Source organism: Canis lupus, chromosome 18 (assembly GCF_011100685.1).
Source record: "Canis lupus familiaris isolate Mischka breed German Shepherd chromosome 18, alternate assembly UU_Cfam_GSD_1.0, whole genome shotgun sequence".
Lineage (NCBI taxonomy): Eukaryota > Metazoa > Chordata > Mammalia > Carnivora > Canidae > Canis > Canis lupus.
Window position 1 is genome coordinate 51,249,688 of NC_049239.1, and position 23,642 is coordinate 51,273,329.

At 48.2% G+C, this 23,642-nt stretch overlaps 2 protein-coding genes across 2 annotated transcripts; one reads left to right on the forward strand and one right to left on the reverse strand.

Annotated features, from left to right (window-relative positions):
* Window positions 1–983: 983 nt before the first annotated feature.
* CCS (copper chaperone for superoxide dismutase) lies at window positions 984–12,099 on the reverse strand. Its single transcript, NM_001194970.1, has 8 exons — window positions 12,037–12,099; window positions 11,618–11,690; window positions 6,436–6,573; window positions 6,041–6,218; window positions 5,437–5,497; window positions 1,564–1,641; window positions 1,384–1,487; window positions 984–1,267 (listed from the first exon to the last, which is right to left on the reverse strand). Exons 1-8 carry the CDS (start codon window positions 12,073–12,075, stop codon window positions 1,114–1,116), a joined length of 825 nt encoding a protein of 274 aa, NP_001181899.1. The 5' UTR covers window positions 12,076–12,099; the 3' UTR covers window positions 984–1,113.
* A 195-nt stretch (window positions 12,100–12,294) lies between these two features.
* Window positions 12,295–15,113, forward strand: CCDC87 (coiled-coil domain containing 87). Its single transcript, XM_038563815.1, has one exon. It carries the CDS (start codon window positions 12,344–12,346, stop codon window positions 14,963–14,965), a length of 2,622 nt encoding a protein of 873 aa, XP_038419743.1. The 5' UTR covers window positions 12,295–12,343; the 3' UTR covers window positions 14,966–15,113.
* Window positions 15,114–23,642: the final 8,529 nt, after the last annotated feature.

The window sequence follows — 23,642 nt, forward strand, 5'->3', positions numbered from 1 at the left end:
AGGGCTAGATGCAGAGCCAGCAGCCTGCAGGGAGACCCAGACAAGGCTTATGGAATGGGAGCAGAGCCAGGCACATCTTAGCAAGGCCAGCTATCTGTAAAATCACCTGCCAGATTCCAAGCAGACAAAGTAAGTGGCAAACTTTGTATTCTGACAGCCCACTGGGTTATAAAAGCAGTTTTGTCATGGATGAGCAAGCATAGCAAAGTCCAGCGGAGGGTCAGGACGGGGGCACAAAATGGTAAGTGGGGAGGCCCAGAATCCCTGGCCCCACACATTAGTCCCTGGATACCAGCCATCCCTGGAGAGGGGGGCTTAGCTGGGGCAGCCTCCAGGAGCCCCATTTGGCCTCAGAAGCAGAGCCACTGTTCCCTTAACTTCCTGTGTGCCAAGTCCTGCACTGAACACTTTATGTATTAAATTAATTAAGATTATTAAGAATAAGAAAAAAAATCAACTAAAGCCAAATTAATTTTAAAAGCAGGAGGAGGGGATGCACTAGGAAAATCGAGGAGTGCCTCTTAAACCCCAGGTCAGGGAGTGGCTAGCCACAGGAAAGGCCCAGAGTGGGCTCTCTGGGGCATCTGACATTATCAAACAACTCTTAGATTCCCCCTGAGCATCTGCCTCTTCCCTCTTCTCAGCAGACAGGTGTTTTCTGATACTCAGTTGACAAGGCAGGGAGAAGAGGGCCACCTGCAGCTCCCATATTCCCATATTACAGGCCCAACCACAGGGAGAAACTAAAACAGGATCTTCTCTGGCAGAGATATGAGTGCTGTGTCCCTGCCTGTGACCTTGATGAGGAGGTTGCCCTCAGTAGGTACACAGATTTGAATCCAGTTTTGTTTGGCTCCAAAGCCAAAAGGTGGCTCACAAGAACAGGAGAAGCAGAAGGCCTGTGTTCACAAAGCCCATAGAGGGACATTGGGACACGGACAAAACCCAAAGTTCTGTAGGAAAATAAAACTTTAATTTGCAAGGGAACATCACAGCAACCTTCACACCCTGTACCCAAGTCCTCCTAGGACTGGGCAAGCAGGGCCTCCCTCCCCTCTCTCTGGAAGTAGACAGTGCACAGCTGGGAGAACAAACCCGAAGCTGAGGCCATGTTCAGAGGTGGGCAGGGGGCTTGGCTGGCTCCTTTCGTCCCTCACCAGCAATGGGCCGGCCTCGCTCCTCCCAGATGGTAAGGCCATCACAGGAGCAGATCTGCTTAGGGTTCTGGAAAAGGCCAGCAGAGCGTGCGATGATGCCACAGGCCAACCTGAGGAAGAATGTGTGGTCAGGAGTGGGCTCTGGGCACTGGTTTGGGCTCCCCTGGAGTTGCCCATGCACCACATTGGCAGAGCAGAGCCTCCTGCTGCAGGTGGCATCACGTACCTCTCTCCTGAGTTTCCTGTGACCTTGGATAAGGGATGGCCACCCAGGCCCAGATCATCTTCTCCTTCATCGATGACCAGGCTTCGGCCAATCACATCCCATACCTATGAGGGCAGAAAACAGCCTCAGATAGTGGATCTGTTAGGAGAGGTCCCCACTTTTTTTTTTTTTCCAGCTTACCTTCAGCTGCTCATCCTCTATCCTGAAGATGGCTCGGCCATCAGTGCCAGCATGGACATTCCCCAGGTCCCCACGGTGCTGCAATGAGACCCAAGGGAGAGAAGAGGGCCACGTGAGACACAGCTGCTGACTTCTAGCTTCCCAGGATCTAATTCCCCTTCCCCCAAATATCAATGTCTTCCTCTGGGTACAGTGTGGTAGGATAAAGGGATGGCCTAGGACACAAGGAACGGGCCCAGGAACTGAAATCCTGGACAGCAATACCCTTCCTAGGAAATCATGCCCACTGGACCAGACTGTTTCCCCTGCAAGGCTATTGCCCTCCCTGCATCTCAGCCTCAGAAGCTAGCTCAGTTCTCCAACCTCTTGTTGACACTAACCCTTGGCAGTCTACAATTCCCCTGGGCTTAAGTTGGCTAGACTTGGCTTCCTGACCACAGGAAGCAGCCAGCATCCCTCCCTGACTCCTAGCCTCCAGGAACAGAAAGAAACACAAGGAGCAGGGGACCTGTCCCACCCCCTAGAAGCTGGCTCAGCCTCTGTTCTCCCTTCCCCCTTTTAAAGTAATACAAAATGTCCTAACACATCTACTGAGCATCTTGTACATCAGACCTACTCCACTGGCACGGGGGTCAGGAGCACATGCAGTCTCCACCCTCAAGGAGCTGGAAGCGTGGTGGGGAGATAGACATAGAACAGACCAGTGATTATGAAACGCACACTAAGTATAGCTGTAAGTAGGTTTTCTGATGACTGGATCTTACTGGAATGTCACAGAGACCCACATCTGTGCAAATAAATAGTCTCTGATTGGATATTTTAGGCAGAAACAAGTGCCTGTACCAGTGTGGGCTGATGCACATGGGTGATGCCCCTATGTGATGGGGCTGAGAAGCGGCAAGAAGCGCCACATCTTGTTTTCCAGAGAGAAATCTGTTGCTTACACCTGGCATTTTGTTACCCTGCATTGGTAGCCTTTATGGTAGAAAGATCAAGGCAGGGGAGGCGATACTGAGCCTTGAGGAACATCTTGAGGACTGTGCTGAGGGAGTGAGCAGCCTGGCAGTGTGGCTCAGAGGAGTGACCCAAGAGCATGGTCTATTCCCTCCCCTGCACTAGGACAGATGGAACTGGACCGCAGGGCCCTGAATGTCACACCAAGAGGCTGGGCTGGGCCTATTTATCCTCCGGCACTGGGGAACCAAAAACGGCTGTGGACAGGGGCATCCCATGGTTACTCTGTGCTTTGGAGCAATCCCTCTAGCACAGTGCATGAATAGGCAGGACTGGGGGGGAGGCAAGAGAAGAGAAGGCGGCTTGGAGACTATTTAGATGTGCAAAGGGACAACCAGGCTCTGGCGTAAATCCCCACGCTGAATTCACTTCCAACTGGGCAAAAACAGATGGAGAAATCCCAAAGGAACTTGTCAGCCATCACAGGTGGCCTTGACAGTCCAGATGTTACTCTACCCCTGTCAAGGACTTGGGGACAGTAGAGCAGCTGGCTCCAGCCCCTTCTAGTTTTTTGCCCCGAGAGGGGCCCAGGCCACAGCAGGCCAAGGCACAGATGGCAAGGCAGTCTCTTACCTTTCTGATCTCTACTGCATAAGAGACACAGTGCTACCAGTTCCTGAATGCTCCTTGCTGGTTCATGCCTCAGGGGCTCTGCCTAAGGAGTTTTCTCTGCTGTGCCTGACATTCTCACTCTCTGTTCTTCACCTGCTTAATTTCTGTGCAGCACCTTTCAGGGCTCCATGAGGACAACAGCCTCCACGATGCACCTTCCCTGTATTTACATCCTTGTGTGCTCCTCCACTGAGGGTGGGCTGGACCTAGTGTCACTTGTTAGACTAGGCTACAAAAAGAGAACAGTTTGGCTCAGTCTTAGATGCCCTCTCTCATGCACTTGCTATGAGGGAAAACTAGCTGCTATGTTGTGAGCCACCCTATGAAGAGGCCCATGTGCCAAAGGACTGATGTCCCTGGCCAACAGCCAGAGAGGACTTGAGGCCTGCCAACCGCAACATGAGCCTTGAGATGACTGCAGCCCCAGCCAACACCTTGATTACAGTGACCCTAAGCAAAGGGCCCCCAGCTATGCTGCATCCAGGTTCCTGCTCCAGAGCAAACTGAGATGAATTCTTGTTGTTTTAAAACCCCAAGTTTGGAGTAACTTGACGCATAGCAATAAATTGTTACACTGAGTACAAACACAGCACTGCACAGGGGACCCAACAAAAACCCTTCTCCAACTTCCCAGGGTGAGAGGGGAAAGGAGTCAAACTTCTGACCATTGGCAATGTAACAGAGCTATCAAAAGTCCAAAAAAAATCAGGCACATGAAGTAAGAAACATGTACCACAGGGGCGCCTGGGTGGCTCAGTCAGTTCAGCATCCGACTCTCGGTTTTGGGGGCTCAGGTCATGATCTCAGGGTCGTGGGTTCGGTGCCCAGCAGGGAGTCTGCTGGAGATTCTCTCTCTCCCTCTGCCCCTCCCCTGTGCTCATTCTCTCTCTCTCTCTCAAATAAATAAATAAATCTTAAAAGGAGAAGGAGGAGAAGGAGAAGAAGACGATGACAATGACAAAATGACAACGACAATGAGGGCCTTCCTTAATCCCCAGACCTTGCAGGCCAAAATACAGAACTCTACTACCATTTATTTGGCCTCCACTTTATTTTTTTTTTATTTTATTTATGATAGTCACACACAGAGAGAGAGAGGGGCAGAGACACAGGCAGAGGGAGAAGCAGGCTCCATGCACCAGGAGCCTGACGTGGGATTCGATCCCGGGTTTCCAGGATCGCGCCCTGGGCCAAAGGCAGGCGCCAAACCACTGCGCCACCCAGGGATTCCTGGCCTCCACTTTAAAATGAGCCTGCTCTTATGGCTACAAGTCCTGGTTTTCCATTCTCTGTGGCAATACTGGGTTTCTTGTCAAAAAACCCTCTACCTTAATTACATGAAATGTTATCTTGATTTGCTTTAAAATAATAGTAGAGAAAGGCAGGAGGTATAGATGAGACAGGATTGGCCATAAGTTGGGTCACTGTTGAAAGTGGGTGATAGTGGTTCAGCCCGGGGTCTGATCCTGGAGACCTTGGATCGAGTCCCACATCGGGCTCCCTGCATGGAGCCTGCTTCTCCCTCTGCCTGTGTCTCTGCCTCTCTCTCTGTGAGACTTTCATGAATAAATAAATAAAATATTTTTTAAAAAAAACAATAAAGAAAGAAAGAAAGTGGGTGATAGGGACACAGGAATTTGGGACAAGTTTCTGTACTTTGGAACATTTGAAACATTCTGTGATGGATCAAAACATTAAAAGTAACTAAGTTTACCTAAGGAAAGCACTGAGTCACCGTACAGCAAAATGTGAAGTAACAGAACAAGTAGTACTCAGAGAAGCAAAAACCAAGGCAGCATGCAACTCACTGCTGACAGGGAAACAATTCTCTGGTGAAAAGTGAAACTCCAGGCCAGGAGCTGTACCATCAGGAACTGCCTTTTTTTTAGTTCAGATAAGATCTTCCACTTCCACACCTTCAGCTTCTCCAGGAAGCTTTCTCCCACTGCCCATGTGCTTGGGCTCAGGCTGGGTCACTGCTTACTCTGGGCTCCCTGCAGGCTCCTGCAAGGATCATCTCACTGCCCTGCAACCACAGGGTTCTCAGGGATCTTCCCCACAGGACTGTGAGTCCCTAGGGGGCAGGCCATGACCACAGAAAGGGTTAATGTTTTTAAACAGAACAAAATAAAGCGAGAGGACCTCACTGAAAAGGAATCTCATGCTAAGGCCCTAGGAATGGCCTCCCCTGCCTGAGGCTTGGGGCCCTCTTGTAGTAGCCTAAGCCTCACCCAGATGGTTACTTACCCGGTCAGAGTCCTTAGGGCCCCCGTGAGATGCTCCATCAGGGTTAAAGTGGTCCCCGCAGCTAAGAAGAAAAGGTAGCAGGTAGGCAGGAAGACACTGGCTCCTAGGTCAGCTGACCCACTCTCTCACTTTAACTATATTTATTTCATTCACTCACTCAACAAACAGACTCGCTCTGCGCCAGGTTTTAGGTTGAGGGCATGAAGAAGAATCAGATGTGGGTCCTGCCCTCAATAAGCTTTCAGGGGAGACACAGATGAGTAAGCAACAAACTGCATCACAGCACGACAAACACTGTGACACGGGGACCAGCCCTTCTGTGTCTATGAGTTGCTTCCACCTCAGAGGCAATAAAGTGGCTATGAGCAGGAGCATGAAGGTCAGATTTGAGTTCAAATCCCACCCCACCATTTATATGCCTTGGGGCCTCTGACAAGTCATTGAACCCTCTAAGCCTCAGTTTCCTCGTCTATAGACAGGGCCAACATATATGTGCATCACAGTACCCATGAGGACCAAGCATCAAAGTGTGTGCAGGTGGCTGAATCTTGGGTGCACTAGTACAGGGATGAAGACGCCATAGGGGAAGTTACGTATGACTCACCTGTTGCAGTTCCCGGTGAGGTCTCCAAACTGATGGACATGGAGTCCATGCAGCCCAGGCTCCAGGCCATCGATAGTCCCCTCGATGAGGCAGCGTTCAGGGGTCAGCTGTAGGAAGCGCACCACCCCTTGCACGGGACCAGGGCCCTCCAGAATGGCAACTGCTGCTCCCAGATTCTCTGCAAGGTATCAGATACCCAGGCTGGCTCGCCACCTCAGCTAGCCCCACACCTTCATCAGCTCAGAAAGAGCAAGGAGAGAGCTCTGCATAACTTTCATGCCTTCCCCCAAACCACTCAAACCCCAAGTCCCCAAATCCTATAGTTTAGATGTGTACCAGCTCCAGGCCACCTCCCTCCCAGAGAGGCCCAGGCCAGGACCAGAGTAGCTACTCACGCAGGAGGCCACTGCCCATGCCCTTGAGTACTGCCTGCCGCCCTGTGCTTTCCAGAAGGGCCTGCACCTCTTGGCTGGGCAGGGTGGTCTGCACCAGGACCATCTGGTTTTCCAACTGCACTTTAACACTCTGGATGCCTGGAGGGAAAGAGAGGGGAAAAGGCAGCAGAGGGCCGACACCCCTGTGCTGGGAGCGGAGAAGAGAGGTACAGAATGTTTAATTTCCCGTTCTCATCTTCACCAACCTTCCTGTGGCTAGAGGCAAGCTCAGAAGTCGCATTCTGGGTGTGTGAGGCCCTCAACCTCTCTGAGCCTGTATCTTTATAAATAAAAGGAGGAGAAGGCCACCTTACCCCCAGGATTATTGTTTTTCCTTATCATGTCCCATACTAAGAAACATAGATAATTATTTTAAGATATTTTTATAAAAGTGGGCCATCAATGAATAGTCCATTATTGGGGCGCCTGGGTGGCTCAGTCAGTGAAGCATCTTGGCTCAGGTCATGATCCCAGGGTCCTGGAATGGAGCCCCACATTGGGCTCCCTGTTCAGCGGGGAGCCTGCTTCTCTCTCTCCCTCTCCTGTTCCCCCTGCTTATGCTATCTTTCTCTGTCAAATAGATAAAGTCTTTAAAAAAATAATAAAACAGTCCATTATTCATGATAGCCAAAAGGTGAAAATAACCCAAATTCAACTGATAAAAGGATAAAGAAAATGTGTATCCATTATTTCTCAGCCATAAAAAGATAGGGAATGAACTGCTCGTAATGCTACCACAGGGAAGCACTCTGAAAATATGATTTTAAGTGAGTGCCACTCACAAAAGACCACATATTACATGATGCCTTTGTGGATGCAATGTCCAACACAGGTGAGGGGCTGAAATGTACAAGTGATAGGGGTGATGGCTGCACAACTCTGAACATTTTAACCACCACTGAATTCTACACTTAAAATGGATATATTTTATATTTGAATTATATGCCAATAATGCTGTTACGCACATCCAAAACAGGGAGGGCTGAGCTATCCCCATCATCATGAGAGCTAACATCTACTGCATGTGCACTGGGGGCTTTTTTGCACTTTACCCATATTAGCTCATTAGACACCCAAGTAAACCTGTGAGGTGGGTACTACTGTCCCTATATTACAGATGAGAAAATTGAGGCAGAGAGAGATTTAAGAACCTTGCTCAAAGGCACAGTGTGGTAAATTGTGGAACTGGAAATCATCTCAGGCAGCCTAGCTCTGGAGCCTACCCAGATCCTGCTCACCCTGAAAAGCAGCCCCTACCCTCCAGGCTGGTTGGGACCCCTCCTGTGCCCTCCTATAGAAGCTTCCTCTTCCCCGAGTAACTCATGCTGTAATAATGACAACCCTCTGTGAGTGCAGGGGCCCCGTGTGCTCCGCAAAGGTCAGGTTCAAAAGTTACATGTCTCAATTGCCCTCCAAATCCCCGATGTCAACCTGTGTGCCCACAGACGTCAGGATGATTCTGACACATGCTCACCTTTGAGGGCCATCAAGCCTGCTAGCTCCCTGAGCACAAGGACCAGTGCTTTTCCTGACCCTGGCCTCCTCCATGACCCTGGCCTCTTCCATGCCCAGCATGCATTTGGGATGCCTCCGTGGCTCAGCAGTTTAGCGCCGCCTTCAGCCCAGGGCCTGATCCTGGGAGACCCGGGATCAAGTCCCACATTGGGCTCCTGCAAAGAGCCTGCTTCTCCCTCTGCCTGTGTCTCTGCCTCTCTATCTCTCTGTGTCTCTCATGAATGAATAAATAAATCTTAAAAAAAAAAAAAAAGAATACGGGGGAGGGAAACCAAAGATGAAGGCATCACCAACAGTCAGTGTAGTGTTCCGTTCTATAGGGCACCATGTCAACAGCATGAAATGGTCTTACCTTTGCCTTCTAGACTGCCCATGGCTCCCTTGGGCTTTACCCTGTAGAGCAACAGAGGAGCCAGACTATGCCTGGATTAACCACCAGGCAGAGACTGGAATAACAATCCCCAAGGTATGGGAAAGGTTCGGATTTCTTCTGGCTTAAAACAAGGCAAAACTGGGAAATGCTATTAGGGGCAGGTGGCATCTGAAAGACAGGAATATCTGGTATATGGTTACAAAAGCTTCCACAGGCTTGTTTCTTCAGATCCCCTGCAGCAGCAGTGATACTGTTGGGGGAGGGGCAGAATCTGTAAGACATCAGATTAACACACATAGCCCGTCTCCGGCAAGTACAGGGTGATTCTGTGAGACGAAAACCCTCCATGTTATCCAACCTCACTTCACACAAAATTTTATCTTGAGCCACCAGGCAACCGATGCAGCATTGGGAGCTCTGGGTCAACGTAGGGATACCTCTGGATGTTGGTGGCTGCAAAAAGGGTAAAGAGAGGATGATGGGGGAACTCTTGTTGGTCTGACCCTCCAGGAGATGCCAAGAGCTGTGCTCTGCCTTACACACATCAGGGTGATGATATGGTTCTCATCTGGCAGGTGAGGAATGAGGTGAGAGGGTGACACACCTGGCTTGAGGTCACAAAGTTTGGAAGGCAGCCTGTCCAACCCAAAAACTGACACTCAGTCCCTTTGCCCCAAGAAAGTAAGCTTGAACCCCCAAGGCTGATTTTCAGGGGCTCCCAAGGCCCAGTGAACCACACAGTATGAGAAACTTTGCTTGCTCACCTCATTTAACAAGCATACACTAAGTACCCATCACATGCCATGTTCCAGGCAGTGGAAGCAGAGTAGACAAGTCAGGCAACATCTCTGCCCTATGAAATAGTATGTACTCTGATGTAGAAATACAAAAGTCAAATATACACACAAGAGAGGTTCAAAGGGGCACCTGGGTGGCTCAGTGGTTGAGCATCTGCCTTTGGCTCAGGTCATGATCCCGGGTTCAGGCTCCCCAGAAGAGCCTGCTTCTCCCTCTGCCTATGTCTCTGCCTCTCTCTGTCTCTCATGAATAAATAAATAAAATCTTTAAAAAGGAAAAAAAAAAAAAGGTTCAAATACTGAAAGGTGTGATCGATGAAATAGGGTTAGGAAACAAATGGGGCCCCCACATAGGCTGGTCAAAGAAGGTCTCTCTGAGCTTCTAAGCAAAAACCTGAATGTAAGGTAAGGGCATTCCAGCAGAGGGAACAGCACTGACATGTTCTAAGAGAAGGGCAGTGTGACTAAAGCAGGGAGTAAACAGAATAGTAAGAGAGGAAGCTATAAGCGGAGACTAGGCAAACAAAGCCCAAAGGGAAAGAATCTGCATTTTAATTTTAATGCAATGGGAGGCCACTGGGAAAAGGCACAATGTACAGTGTGGACTCTGGAGTTGAAATCATGAGTATGTCACACAGAGTCTGTCACATACAAGCTGTATAGCCTTAGACAAGTTACTCAATCTTTCTGTTGAGTTTTCTATTCAGTTACCTCATCTGTAAATGGAGATAATACTACCTACTTCAGAGGGTTATTAAAACCTTAAATGAGCAGAGCAGTGATATAATCTAAGGTATGATTTTAAAAATCACATTAGCTTTTATATGGAAAAACAATTGGAGGAGGCAACAGAGGCAATGGGAAGCCCACAGATGAGGTTCTCGTGTGGGTCAGGAAGAAGTAAGGTGGCTTGGATTTATGTGAAGGCCAAAGTATGGAAAAAGAGAGGCTAAATTCTGAGTATATTGTATATATACAGCAGATAAGACAAGACTTTCTGATGGACTGATTTCCACACAGGTGGGTTCCTGTTCTAGGGTCTCCTAGGAGCTGATTCTTTGCTCCTCCAGTGAGAGGGACCCATGGGGCAGCTCCTTGTAGTTGCAAGGAGCTGTGCACTTCCTGAACTCTAGAACTGCATCTGAACCAAGAAAAAGGCTGGCTCTGCCTAGGTGAGCAAGGTTCAGGGTGGCTTGTGTAGAGTGTGGTCAGGCCAGCCCTTGCTTAGCTCAAAGCCCGGTAAGAAAGAAAACATAAGGCCACAGGGAACTCTAAGCTGAGTGATAAGAGTTCAACGAAGTTTGCCTTGGGCTGGGAGCAACTCCCATTTATTCCTAGAAGAGTAGGAACCCTCTTCCCCAAAGTCCCAGGCCTCCTGGAGAGGGCAAATCTCTGTCTGTCTCTCTCTGCTTCAAAATCTGTCCCCAAATGCCTCTGCCCAGACTGCTACCTATAGTCCTTCCTCATAATTTCTAAAATTTAGTGAGCTCTCACTACATGCCAAAGAAGTTTCTAAAGTGCTTTACACACATATTAACCAACTCACGCTTCATGACAATCCTCCAGAGTAGCTTCCATTATCATGCCCATTTAAACACTGAAGAAAAAGGCAAAAAATAGCAACATGCATGAAATCTAAGCACCAAAAAAAAAAAAAAAAAAAAAAAAAAGAGAGAGAGAGAGAGAGAAAGAAAGAAATCTAAGCACCATTAAGTGGCAAAGAAGGGATTTCAATGCAGTCTGACTCTAGGGCACATACCTTTATCCACTACTGCTCCCTTGTACTGGACAAGTGCCACCACTGTCCCAGCTTAGAACCTATCTCATCTCATATCCTTCAAGAACTGCTCTTCCATGAGCAATGCTTGCATGCTCATCGTCACCTGAGGGCAGGGACTGTGTCTGAAACACCTGTGAACCCTTCTCCCTAAAAAGCCCTCAGTCTATAGTCCATACCTGCTGAAGGCCTGGACAAATATTTAACGGAATCAAAGGAGGCCAATTCCCAGTGCCATGCTGGTAGTTCTGCCTTCTCAGTTATTTCTGATTGTGCAAGGTCACCTCCAGACCAGTTAGCTGGCTTATAAGAATTGGGAGCTGCCTAGGATGGAACATGGCCAGGGCTGCTGTTTGCTTTGTCAAGATTATGCTGTTTCGCAAGCAAAAGCTGCTTGCTATCCGGGAACTCCCTCTGTAGGTGGGGCTTTCTATACTCAGCCTAGCTCCTCACTCCCTGGGTGCCGGAGAGGTCCCAGTGTGTCAGAGCCTGTAGAGAGCGCTGGCAAGGCAGGCTTGAGATCTAGACTCTGCCTCTGGGTCCCTTTGTGACTCTGAGGACATTCCTTTCTATCTCTGGGTTTCAATTTCTACATCTGTAAACGAGAGTGGCGTTGTTCTAAGAGATTTGCCGCTCCTTCTAGAGGCTTCCAGACTGTCTGCACAAGTTTTTGGCTCTTACCTGCCACCCCTTGCAGGGACGTGCGCACCGCGTCCACGCAGCTCTGACAGGTCATCTGCACTGTGAACTCCAGCTGCAAGGCCGGCAGGGACAGGCTGATGAGAGTCGAGGGGACCCCCTACTTTGCGTGACCCTGTTTCATCTCCCCTATGACCACCCCAAAAAGCCTGGAGAGGGCAAATCTTTCTCACGTGACCCATTCTCAAGTGCCCTCATTATCAGTCGTGATCGTTCCAGGTCCAATCCCCCAACTCCCCAAAGTTAAGGCCAAGGACTCTGCTAATCTCGCACCCTTTCCCGCGGAGGCCCCAGGCCCCGCCCCAGGTGCCTACTCCTTCCCTTTTTCCTGCGTTAACAATCATCCTAGGGGCCGAGGCTCTCTGCCCAGAGAGGCTCCCACACGAGGCCTCGACCCTCACCGTGCAGGCGGTCCCGCGGTCCTCGGAGTCCGAAGCCATCCCGGACCCCGTCACCGGCCCGAGGACCTGAACTGCCGCGGCGCTGAGGTAGCGCCGGGCAAACCCCTAACTCCGTCGCGGGGAGGCGGAGCTTCGGAAGCCACACTTTGCTCAGCCTCCTGGTGCGCGCGCACGTCAGGCCCTCCCCTCTTACGTCACTCTTTGGGAGGGAGGCACTGGCTGCGCAGGCGCACTCGGACCATCCGGCGCCTGGTTGCCTTAGTAACCTCTTGGCTTCTTTGACTCAGCCCTCCCGCGCCGCGCAAAGATGGAGCCCACCGAACCGGAACCCGACCTCCAGCGGTTTTACCACCGGTTGCTGTGTCCGCTGTCGCTCTTCCCCCGCAAGGCGACGTGCCCAGAATCTCAGAAGCCCCTCCCGCCGGAGGCCCCGATGCTGTTGCCGTTGCCAGTCTCACGGCTGACGGTGGCGTCGCTGTGCCGTCAAGTGGCCAAGCGGCTGGCCAACAGTGGGCGGTCGGTGCGCGTGCCTACCAAAGGCCGACTCCGTTTCATTGAGGTCATCCTGAACGAGTTAAAGTGCAGCTGGCAGGAGCCTCCCACTGAACCTAGTCTGAGCCATTTGGACAACCAGAGACTGCGGAAGCGGCTCCAGGTATACGTACTGCTCAGCAGCGAGCAGCTCTTCTTACGATACCTGCACCTGCTGAAGACCATGTCCACCACCAGCGGAGTCTTCACTGAGTCAGCCACACTCACGCGTTTGACCGCCGGCCTCGCCAGGGACTGCACAATCTTTCTTACCAGTCCTGAGGTCTACCGTTCCCTGTTTGCCGACTTCCTCACCCTACTGAAGATAGAACAGGCCCACGGTGGCATGCATAAGCTGCGCCCAGTAGGCCCTACTGGGGCTTTCAAGCTTTTCCCTTTTCAATGGCTTCACAGCACCAGCTTCGCCCAAGCACCAAGCTGCAACCTCAACCTAAACTACCTCATCCAACTTAGCCGCCCACGGGAGTTTCTCAATGAGCCTGAACTGGATCCAGTGAAGGAAGTGAAGTCTATCCCCCAGCTGAAGAGGAAAAAGCCTCTCCAGTGGCTGTCCTCCATGCAGAAGAAAAGAGAAAGCGACTTCAGTTCCACACAGATTGTGTCACTTCCCAAATACTCTGTGACTCCCGCCAGCCAGGCTCCCTCCACCTCTTCCCACTTGCCCTTCTACTCCCAACAACAGAGAGGCCAATCCATGCCCTCCCTACGTGAGGGCTGGAAGCTGGCAGATGAGCTGGGCCTTCCTCCACTCCCCTCTCGCCCCATAACCCCGTTGGTTCTGGTTCCAGGAAGCAAAACAGAGCTGGCAGGGGACATGGTGGCTGAAGACCTGAAGCAGATGATAAAGAACATGAAATTGGAGAGGACTCAATACTTACCATTGGATTCGGGCCTGCCCCTGCTCCTGGGAGCCCTGACCCGCCGCCCAGCTGCAGCACATCACATGCAGGAACTGCAGAGAACGTTAAAAAGCCTTGAAGAGGAAGAAGCCACTGGGCAGTGGGGCCCCCAATGCCTCAAATCCATTCCACTTCAACCACAGCCAGTGACTGTTAGTTTGAAGCTAAAGAATCAGGCTGTGGTTCAGGCAGCTGCTGTGCAGGTCTCTGAGAGAAACTTTTTGGATTCCTTCCATGTTGATGGGGCCGGAGTCCTATACAACCACCTGGCTGGTGAACTAGAACCCAAACTTATCGAGGAAATGGATATTGGTTGCTTTGTTGGCAATAACATCAGTGAGGTCTACAAGGAGCTGATGAGCCGTGTCTCTCCTGACCACTTCTCTTTTGACCAGGGACCCCTGGTTGAGCCTGCAGCCAATAAAGACTGGTCGACCTTCCTGTCCTCAGCCTTGCTACATCAAGAAAAACAGTATCGCGTCATCAATCCCAAGTTAGCAGGATTTTATTCCCAGAGAACAAACATTTTACAGCCCTCCTCTGAGAAGATAATCTCCCTCACATCACTCCAAGCAAACAAAGGCTGGGAGAAGTGGTCAAACAAAGCCTCATGGATGAACTGGTGGAAAACCACCCTGTCTGTGGGTGACTATTTCAAGTACCTCACCAACCAGGAGACAGATTTTCTCCATGTCATCTTCCAAATGTATGAAGAGGAAGGTCCTGGGGAGGCCATAGGCCCTGTCAGAGAGTCCCTAAAGATTCAATACCCACCTCCCTTGCTGGAAGATGAAGAGCCAGACTTTGTGCCAGGAGAGTGGGATTGGAACACAGTGCTAAGGCACAGGCTAGGAATTAAGAGGACCAGCCTCCTGGGAGAACCTTACAAAATCCTGAACCTGCAGAAGCGTCTGGAGCACCTGTGGTCCATGCTTGAGGTCCCTGACAAGGACCGGCTAGACATGGTCATCAAGTACAGCTCCAATGCCCGTCTGAGTCAGCTGCCTTCATTAGTGAGTGCCTGGGAGCAAGTCCTGAAGCCCATTCAGCTGCGGGAAATGTTGCTGGGGAGACTAGAATTGTTTGAGCGACAAGCTTCTGACCCCAACCGCTTCTTCCAAAAGACTAACATGGGCCTGGGTAGCTTCCTGGAGGAGAATCAGTTCCGCAACCGTCTACACAGGAAGATCAATCTGGTGCAGGCTCCTTTGGTTTCCCTCCTGAAGGAAATTGAATTAATCTTTGGTGAGCCAGTGACCTTCAAGGGGCGGCGATACCTGGATAAGATGAAGCATGACAAGGTGGAGATGCTGTACTGGCTACAGCAGCAGCAACGGGTCCACCACCTGACACAGGGTCAGAAGGCCTCCCACCAGCCAGGGCTGTTCAAGAAGCTCAGCATCCAGCCTTCAATAACTCCTGGGAATACTCCTATTACTCTGTGCCTTCAAATCCCTCCCTCACCCCCAAACACCTAGCAGATCCTTCAGACCTCTTGACTACTTTAGAAGACAAATTATCTGGGATTGCAGGATTCAGGAACATTGTGCCTCCAACTACCAACGGCTAAGATTAATACTTTATTTTGACTGTAAAGTTCTCATAAAAGAATCTCCAAGCCCAGAAGCCCAATATTGCCATTTATTTCAAGCCATGCACAATGTAGCCAAAATCTCATACATCCAAAAAACTGAGACCATCTGTAGTTTATTGTAATGGGAAATGTCAGAGGCAAACCTTCACCTTTGAAACACCTCAGTTTAGCATTTATCAACTACATTTAAATTGGCTGATTAGAGTCCCAAATCAAGAGGTTCTATGGCATGATGCTTAAGAGCTAAGGCTCTAGGGACACCTGGGTGGCTCAGCGGTTTAGCACCTGCCTTCGGCCCAGGGCGTGGTCCTGAGGTCCCAGGATCAAGTCCCGCATGGGGCTTCCTGCATGGAGCCTGCTCCCTCTGCCTGCGTCTCTGTGTCTCTGTGTCCCTGTCTCTCTCTCTCATTAAAAAAAAAAAAAAAAAAAAAAAAAAAACTAAGGCTCTGGAGTTAGGAGATATGGATTTAAATCCTGGCTTTGTAACCTCAGACAAATTACCTAACTGCTCTGTACCTGGACCATCATAAGATGAAGGAGTTAGGTCCAGGCTCTCACTTCCACTTCTTGGATCCTGTTGGTAGAGCTAAAAATTTGTATTATATTTTTACAAGTTAACATAAGCACATGGTACAAAGAATACAAGGATATATACTGAAAAGGAAGTCTTCTTCCCATCTCTACCTCACACATCCCAGTTCCCCTCCCTGGGGGAAGCAATTGTCACCAGTTCTTGTGTATTTTCCATTCCCTAATTCAGCAAATACTTAATTGAACACCTACTACGTAAATTATGTTTGATTTATATCACTGAACAAAACAAAGATCTCTACCCCTCATAAACATCTTCATTACTCAGGAGAAACAGACCATAAACCATAGACATAGTACCTAAGCATGCTGAATAATAAAATGTTAGAAGGTAATAAGTACTGTAGACAAAAAGAGTAGGGAAAGGAAACAAAGGCTGAGGGATATAGTTTTAATTAGGATGGTCAGTGCAGGCCTCTCTGAGAAGGGAAGGTTTGAGCAAAGGCTTGATGGAGGAAAGAAGCAAGACCCGTGGACACTGGGGATTCCTTCCTTGACACCTGCTATAAAGCTCTATGGAAGGCAGGTGCCTGGAGTGTTTCAGAAAAGCAAGGTGAACAGTGCGGGTGGGGCAGAGCAAGGGGGAGAGGTGAAGTTTATAAAGTGCTTTTTTTTTTAAGATTTTATTTATTCATAAGAGACAGAGAGAGAGAGAGGCAGAGACCCAGGCAGAGGGAGAAGGAGGCTTCATGCAGGGAGCCTGATGCGGGACTCTATCCCAAGACTCCAGTATCATCCCCCGAGCTGAAGGCAGACGCTCAACCACTGAACTACCCAGGCATCCCCTATAAAGTGCTTTTCACATTCATTCAGGTGAGAATCAGTTGAATATAACTTGCTCCTGAAGTGGTGGATTCCCGACTTAAACTCAGGTCTGGGGACTTCAAATCCTTGGCCCTAGCTGTCTGGCTGCAGTGGGGATCCTTGCTCCTTGCCAAGCCTCCATGCAGCCAGAGGCTACTAACTCCATTCTGGCAAACTCATCTGTGCTGAGAACCATTTGCCAAGTGTTATGCTCAGGTGCTTTAAGGATATTATTTCATTGTTTTAAAAGATCTTATTTGAGAGAGTGAGCATGAGTGGAGGCAGAGACAAAGATAATCACAAGCAGACTACACACTCAGTATGGAGCCCAAAGTGGGGCTTGATCCCAGGACCCTGGGATCATGACCTGAGCTGAAATCAAGAGTTGGATGCTTAACCAACTGAGCCACTTAGGCACCCCAGGGTGTTATTTCATTTAAGCCTCACACCAATCTTACAATGCAAGAGAAGGCGTTATTATATTACCTCCCTCTAGGGAAACTAGACTCTAGGGTAATGGGATGAAAATCAATTATCTAAATTTCTGAGGATTTTTGTAGACATTTTAGTTTTGTGCCTGCCAGAGCCATCAGACATATAAATACTTCAATTTGGCTGGGATGATTTGCTGCAGCCCTTTTGCTGCCCAGGCAGCAGCAGGGACCAAGCCCATGAAAGCTGAAAAATCTCATCTCTTTGTTGCATTAAAAGGATGGCTCATCATTTGCATATTTAAATATATATTTATTATCTAAATTAACATTAATCTCACTATAAACAGAAATAACGTATTTTTATGAGATGTAACTCTTCCAAAACAAAAAACATAGTGAAGCAGTTTTACTGTTTTGCAAATGTTTTAAATGTCTGGCTTAATGAGAGATAGCTGGATTCTCCTACCTGTTTCTGCATACATCTGTGACAATATCAGAGGTCATGTAGCCTCTGGAAAACTACTAAGGAAAGAGTGAGGGTAGAAAAGGCAAATAATGTCTTAGCAATATTATGAAGATAGTTCTGACACCGCGAAACCCCAGAAAGTGTCTCAAGTCCCTATTTGTATTTTTGGTTTGTTTGAAGCAGAAAAGGGGCAGACATGAGGACAAAGGCAGTCGTAAGGATGGTAGGGGCTGGGGGACATGTTGGATCAGGGAACTGGGCAGTTGCTGGGGCAAGGGCAGTAGAAGTGGGGGAAGGGTTGTTTTATCAGTAATATCTGTTTATAAAATGTCAAGGATAAGGCCAGAGGTAAAACTACAGCTTAAAAGAAAAAAATTGATCATCTATGTTCTGGATAGACAGATTGGCTTTTGGGCGATCTGGCCACACTGGGAAGCTGAGAAGCTGAGAGCTGAAACCAAGGGCTGAAGACTACAGGTGTTGCGGGGGACCAGATTTGAGCGCAGGTGTTTCCGCTAAGCCTACAGCCCCACCCCTCTTGGTCCTGAGGCTTTGGGCGTTTGGTCCACCTTTTCCTTGTCCTGTCATTTACCAAACACTTTCCTTCATGTTGACTTGCTGTTAAAGCTTATTTTAAAAGGCAGTTTAAAGGACTCCACGCTGTGCATGGAGTCTACTTAAAAAAAGAAAGAAGGGCACTTGGGTGACTCAGTTGGTTAAGCATCTAAATATTGATTTTTTTTAACGATTTTATTTATTTAATCATGAGAGACAGAGAGAGAGAGAGAGAGAGAGAGAGGCAGAGCCACAGGTAGAGGGAGAAGCAGGCCCCTGCAGGGAGCCTGATGCGGGACTCGGGACTCGATCCTGGGACTCCAGGACCACGCCCTGGGCCGAAGGCAGATGCCAAACCGCTGAGCCACCCAGGGATCCCCCAAGTCTTGATTTTAGCTCCAGTCATGATCTCATGGTTGTGGGATCAAGCCCTGCACTTGGCTCTGAGGTTAGCGGGGAGTCTGTTTGGGATTCTCTCCTTTCCCTTTGACCCTCCTTGCTGTGCTCTCTCTCTCTCCAAAATGGATAAATAAATCTTTAAAAAAAAAAGCCAATTTAAATCAGATTAGCTAATATCCATGTAGTGATTATTAAGCACTAGACTCAGTTCTAAACACTTTACACACAGTAATTCACTTAATCCTCATGGCAATGCAATGAGATAGGTATGACTATCATTTCAAGGTCCAGATGAGGAAACCGAGGCACAGAGTGGTTATATGACTTGCCCAAGGTCACACAACTAGGAACATGGTAGTCTGAATTCAGACCCAGTGGTGTGACTCTGAAGTACACGCTCTTAACCACTGTACTATTTCTTATCATAAAATACAGAAAACAAGTCTGCCCAGTTAAGGCCTGCAGGATGAAGCCATATATGACCAAATTTTTTACTTTCATTATTGCCTGTGCCCTGAGGAAATCAGGCTCTCAGCCACCTTGATTCCAGAAGTGACTCTGAGGCTCTTGGCATTATTCTTTCAGATCTAGAGCACTTTGCCTGAGCCTCTCCCAAGGGCCGGTGCTCTCTGTGGAGGGAGGTAGGAAATGGAAGGAAAACAGAGAGCCCCAGTCCCGTTGCTGAGGAGTTTAAAGCTTAGTGGGGAAGATAATTTCAATAATGTAGCAAGTAAAGGGCACAGTGGGATCCCACAAAAAGGGCATTCAACAGAGCTGGGGGAATAGTGGTAAGGGAGAGCCACACCTACACAGGATCTAGTTTCTATAAAGTTGAGCAGGAGTTGTCAGGCACATGGTAGCAAAGGAGAAAAATTTCTAAGTCTAGAATGAACAAAAGTATGGATCATAAGCGTGATGTATGTGGAGGAAGCACAAGAACATTGGTATTAACAGCCTTTAAAGTTCCTGGAAAAGAGTGAGGCTGGAGGGGGAGGCAGGGCCAGGTGGAGTTTGGGCTTTATTGTGTAGGTGGTGGGAAGCCATGTATTCCTCAGCAAATGCCCCCTGACCATCTGCTCCATGATACCACAAAAACAATATAGACAGGTGGGGTCCTTGGGTGGTTCAAGTCAGTTAAATGTTTCTAGCTTGGGCCTCTGGTGGAGCCCTTCTTGAAATGGGAGGATGGAGGGTTTTGTGGGAGTGGGGTGGGACAAGAGTGAGGGAAGATGATGAGTTGAGCCCTCAAAAGGTTAAGTTTGAGGTGCCTTCGGGCATCTGAGTGGAGATCCAGAGGCAAATATTTTTTTCATACACTGACAGAAATTTTGCTAAACATAGGAATCCTCTTTAAATAGTGTGCTTATCCACATATGTCTTCTGTAGCTCCTCACACCCCAAACTGTAACTTTCTAGGCTATTTTAGACTGAAAGTATCAATCTGGGACCTAAAATGTCTAGAAAAATGATTGATTTAAAATTTTACCAAGGCTGCACTTTTTAAAAAAGCTATTAATTACTAAATACGAAGTTCACTTAATACCTAATACCACTGAGTTAGACATTGCTGTAAATTAAATGTTTATGTTCTCCTCAGACTCATATTAAAGCTCTAACCCTCAATGTGCTCATATTTGGAGGTGGGGCCTTGGGAGGTAATTAGGGTAAGATGGGATGATGAGTGAAACAAAACTTACAGAATAGGGAATATTTGCAAATTACATACCTGCTAAAGGAATTGTATCTAGAATATATTAAAAAAAACAACAACAAACGGGATCCCTGGGTGGCTCAGCGGTTTGGCGCCTGCCTTTGGCCCAGGGCACGATCCCGGAGTCCCGGGATGGAGTCCCGCGTCGGGCTCCCGGCATGGAGCCTGCTTCTCCCTCTGCCTGTGTCTCTGCCTCTTTCTCTCTCTCTCTATCATAAATAAAAATAAGTAAATAAATCTTAAAAAAGAAAAACTCTTACAACTCAATAATAGACAACCCAAGTCTTTTTTTTTTTTTAAGATTTTATTTATTCATTCATAGAGACAGAGAGAGAGGCAGAGGGAGAAGCAGGCTCCATGCAGGGAGCCTGATGTGGGACTCGATCCAGGGTCTCCCGGATCACACCCTGGGCTGCAGGCGACGCTAAACCGCTGCGCCACCTGGGCTGCCTGACAACCCAAGTTTTAAATAGGTAAAGCAGTTTGAGAAAATTTCTCCAAAGAAGAGATACAAGTGGCCAATAAACACATAAAATGATGTTCAGTGTCATTATTCATTTGAGAAATGCAAATCAAAATTACAATGAGAAACCATTTCACCAGACGCCTGGGTGGCTCAGAGGTTGAGCATCTGCCTTTGGTTCAGCGTGTGATCCTGGGATCAAGTCCCACATCAGGCTCCCTGCAGGGAGCCTGTTTCTCCCTCTGCCTGTATCTCTACCTCTCTCTGTGTCTCTCATGAATAAATAAATAAATATTTTTTAAAAAGAGAAAGAGGGATCCCTGGGTGGCGCAGCGGTTTGGCGCCTGCCTTTGGCCCAGGGCATGATCCTGGAGACCCAGGATCGAATCCCACATCAGGCTCCCGGTGCATGGGGCCTGCTTCTCCCTCTGCCTGTGTCTCTGCTTCTCTCTCTCTCTCTCTCTCTCTGTGACTATCATAAATAAATAAAAAAATTAAAAAAAAAAAAGAGAAAGAGAGAAGGGACGCCTGGGTGGCTCAGCAGTTGAGCGTCTGCCTTTGGCTCAGGGCGTGATTCCAGGGTCCTGGGACCAAGTCCTGCATTGGGCTCCCTGTGAGGAGCCTGCTTCTCCCTCTACCTATGTCTCTGCCTCTCTGTGTGTGTCTCTCATGAATAAATAAAATCTTTTTTTAAAAATTTTTTAATAAAAATTTAAAAGAGAGAGAGAGAGAAACTATTTCACAAACAGGATGGCTACAATAATAAAGAGACAACAACAAGTGTTGACAAAGATGTGAAGAAACTGGAACCCTCATACACTGCGGGTGGGAATGTAAAGCTGGGCAGTCGCTGTGGAAAATTATCTGGCAGTTTCCCAAACTGTTAAACATGGAGTTATTGGGATCCCTGGGTGGCACAGCGGTTTAGCGCCTGCCTTTGGCCCAGGGCGCGATCCTGGAGACCCGGGATCGAATCCCACGTTGGGCTCCCGGTGCATGGAGCCTGCTTCTCCCTCTGCCTATGTCTCTGCCTCTCTCTCTCTCTCTCTCTCTCTCTCTGTGACTATCATAAATAAAAAAAAATAAATAAACACGGAGTTATCACATGACCCAGCAATTCCAACTTGTAGGGATACACCCAAGGGAAATGAAAATATACGTCTGCACAAAAATTTGCACATGAATGTTCATGGCAGCATTATCCATAATGGAGTGTCTCCATGCAATCAAATGCTATTCAGCAATAAAAAGCCATGGCGACTGATACATACTATATAATGGATGAACCTGGAAGACATGATCAGCGAAAGGAGCCAGGCACAAAAGGACACATATTGTATAATTCCACTTACATGAAATATCCAGAATGAGCAAATTCGTAGAGAGAAAAAGTAGATTAGTAGTTGCTGAGGGCTAGGGGAAGACAGAGAAAGTGGGGAATAACTACTAATGGGCTAATTTTGGAATGATGGAAATGTTCTAAAATGGATTGTGATGATGGTTGCACAATTCTGAGAATATCCTAAAAACCATTGAATTATATACTTTTTAAAATATTTTATTTATTTATTTGACAGAGAAAGAGAGAGCACAAGCAGGGGGAGCAGGAGAGGGAGAAGCACGCTGAGCAGGGAGCTCGATGTGGGGCTCAATCAGGACCCTGGGATCATGACCTGAGTCTAAGAAAGATGCTTAACTGACTGAGCTACCCAGGCACCCCAAAGATTTTATTTATTTGAGAGAGAGAGCAGAGCAAAAGAAAGAAGACAGAGGGAAAGGGCAAGCAGGTTCCCTGCTGAGCAGGGAGCCTGACTCGGGATGATGACCTGAGCAGAAGGCAGATATTTATCCAACTAAGCCACCCACGTGGCCCAAGTTATATACTTTAAGTGGATGACTCATATGGTATGTGAATTATATTTCAATAAAGTTGTAACAACAACAAACTGGTAGAGATTGGATGACTCCAGAGCCTGTGTCCTTCTGTTACTACATGAGGGAGTGGGGGAGAACAAGACACCAGAAGGTTCTTTTTGACATTGGTGCCCACTTACCTCTGCCAGGGCCTAGTACCTATTGGCTGTCCAGAGGTCCCCACTACCCACTGTGCCTCCCCTCCCAGCTGTTCTCCAGTCTCCTAATTTATGTCAGCTCTTACCTCTGAACTCTGTGAAAAGATTAGAGTAACTGGTGTTTGAGGGAAGAAGAAAAACCAACCTTACTGAGTATCAACTATGTGCTGGATAAGTCACTGTGCCAGGTAGGGAGTTTCCCATAATTCTCTCCTTTAATGCTCACAAGGATCCCCTAAATTTAGGGCTCATACTCTTTTTGCATAGCCAAGCTTACTTGAAGGCAGTGACCTGCACCTTATTTCTAGGTCTGCTATTTCGGAACGTCGGCAGATCCCTTCTCTTGGTTTACATGTCAACTGAAAGGGTGGTTGTGGATCATCTACAAGGTCCACTCCAGCTTGACCTGCTCCGTCTCTGTAAACAAGTCAATAAAAGCTGCTCACAAGGGCACCTGGGTGGCTCAGTCAGTTAAGCTTCTGTCTTTTTTTTTTTTTTTAAGATTTTATTTATTTATTCATGAGAGACACACAGAGAGAGGCAGAGACACAGACAGAGAGAGAAGCAGGATCCCCGCAGGGATCCCAACATGGGACTTGATCCCGGGACCGGGACCACGCTCTGAGCCAAAGGCAGACACTCAACTGCTGAGCCACCCAGGCGTCCCTAAGCTTCTATCTTTGACTCAGGTCATGATCCCAGGGTCCTGGGATGGAGCCCGGTGTCAGGTTCCCTGATTAACAGGGAGCTTGCTTCTCCTTTTCCCTCTGCCCCTTCCCCTGCTTGTGAACTCTCTCTCTCTCTCTCTCAAATAAATAAATCTAAAAAAAAAGTTACAAAAGTGTGAGGGAGTCACAAAACAACAATTAATGTTTTGAAGGGTTTATTACATGCCAGGCTCTGTTCTGGTGTTACAGGCATGAACTCTTTTGTTCTTCACAATAACCCCTGTCACATCAACATCAGTCCCTGCTTTAGAGATGCAGAGAGGCACCCACAGTTGGGTTCCAGGGTAGATAGCATGATTCAGGGCAAGAACACAGGCTCTAGGGGCACCTGCATGGCT

Coding starts and splice junctions, on each gene's coding strand:
- CCDC87 (XM_038563815.1), top strand. CDS start 12,344: ATGGAGCCCACCGAACCGGAACCCGACCTCCAGCGGTTTTACCACCGG.
- CCS (NM_001194970.1), bottom strand. CDS start 12,075: ATGGCTTCGGACTCCGAGGACCGCGGGACCGCCTGCACG. Junction 6,219..6,435: donor CATGGGCAGTGGCCTCCTGC/GTGAGTAGCTAC, acceptor GATACCTTGCAG/AGAATCTGGGAGCAGCAGTT. Junction 1,488..1,563: donor TAGAGGATGAGCAGCTGAAG/GTAAGCTGGAAA, acceptor CTGCCCTCATAG/GTATGGGATGTGATTGGCCG.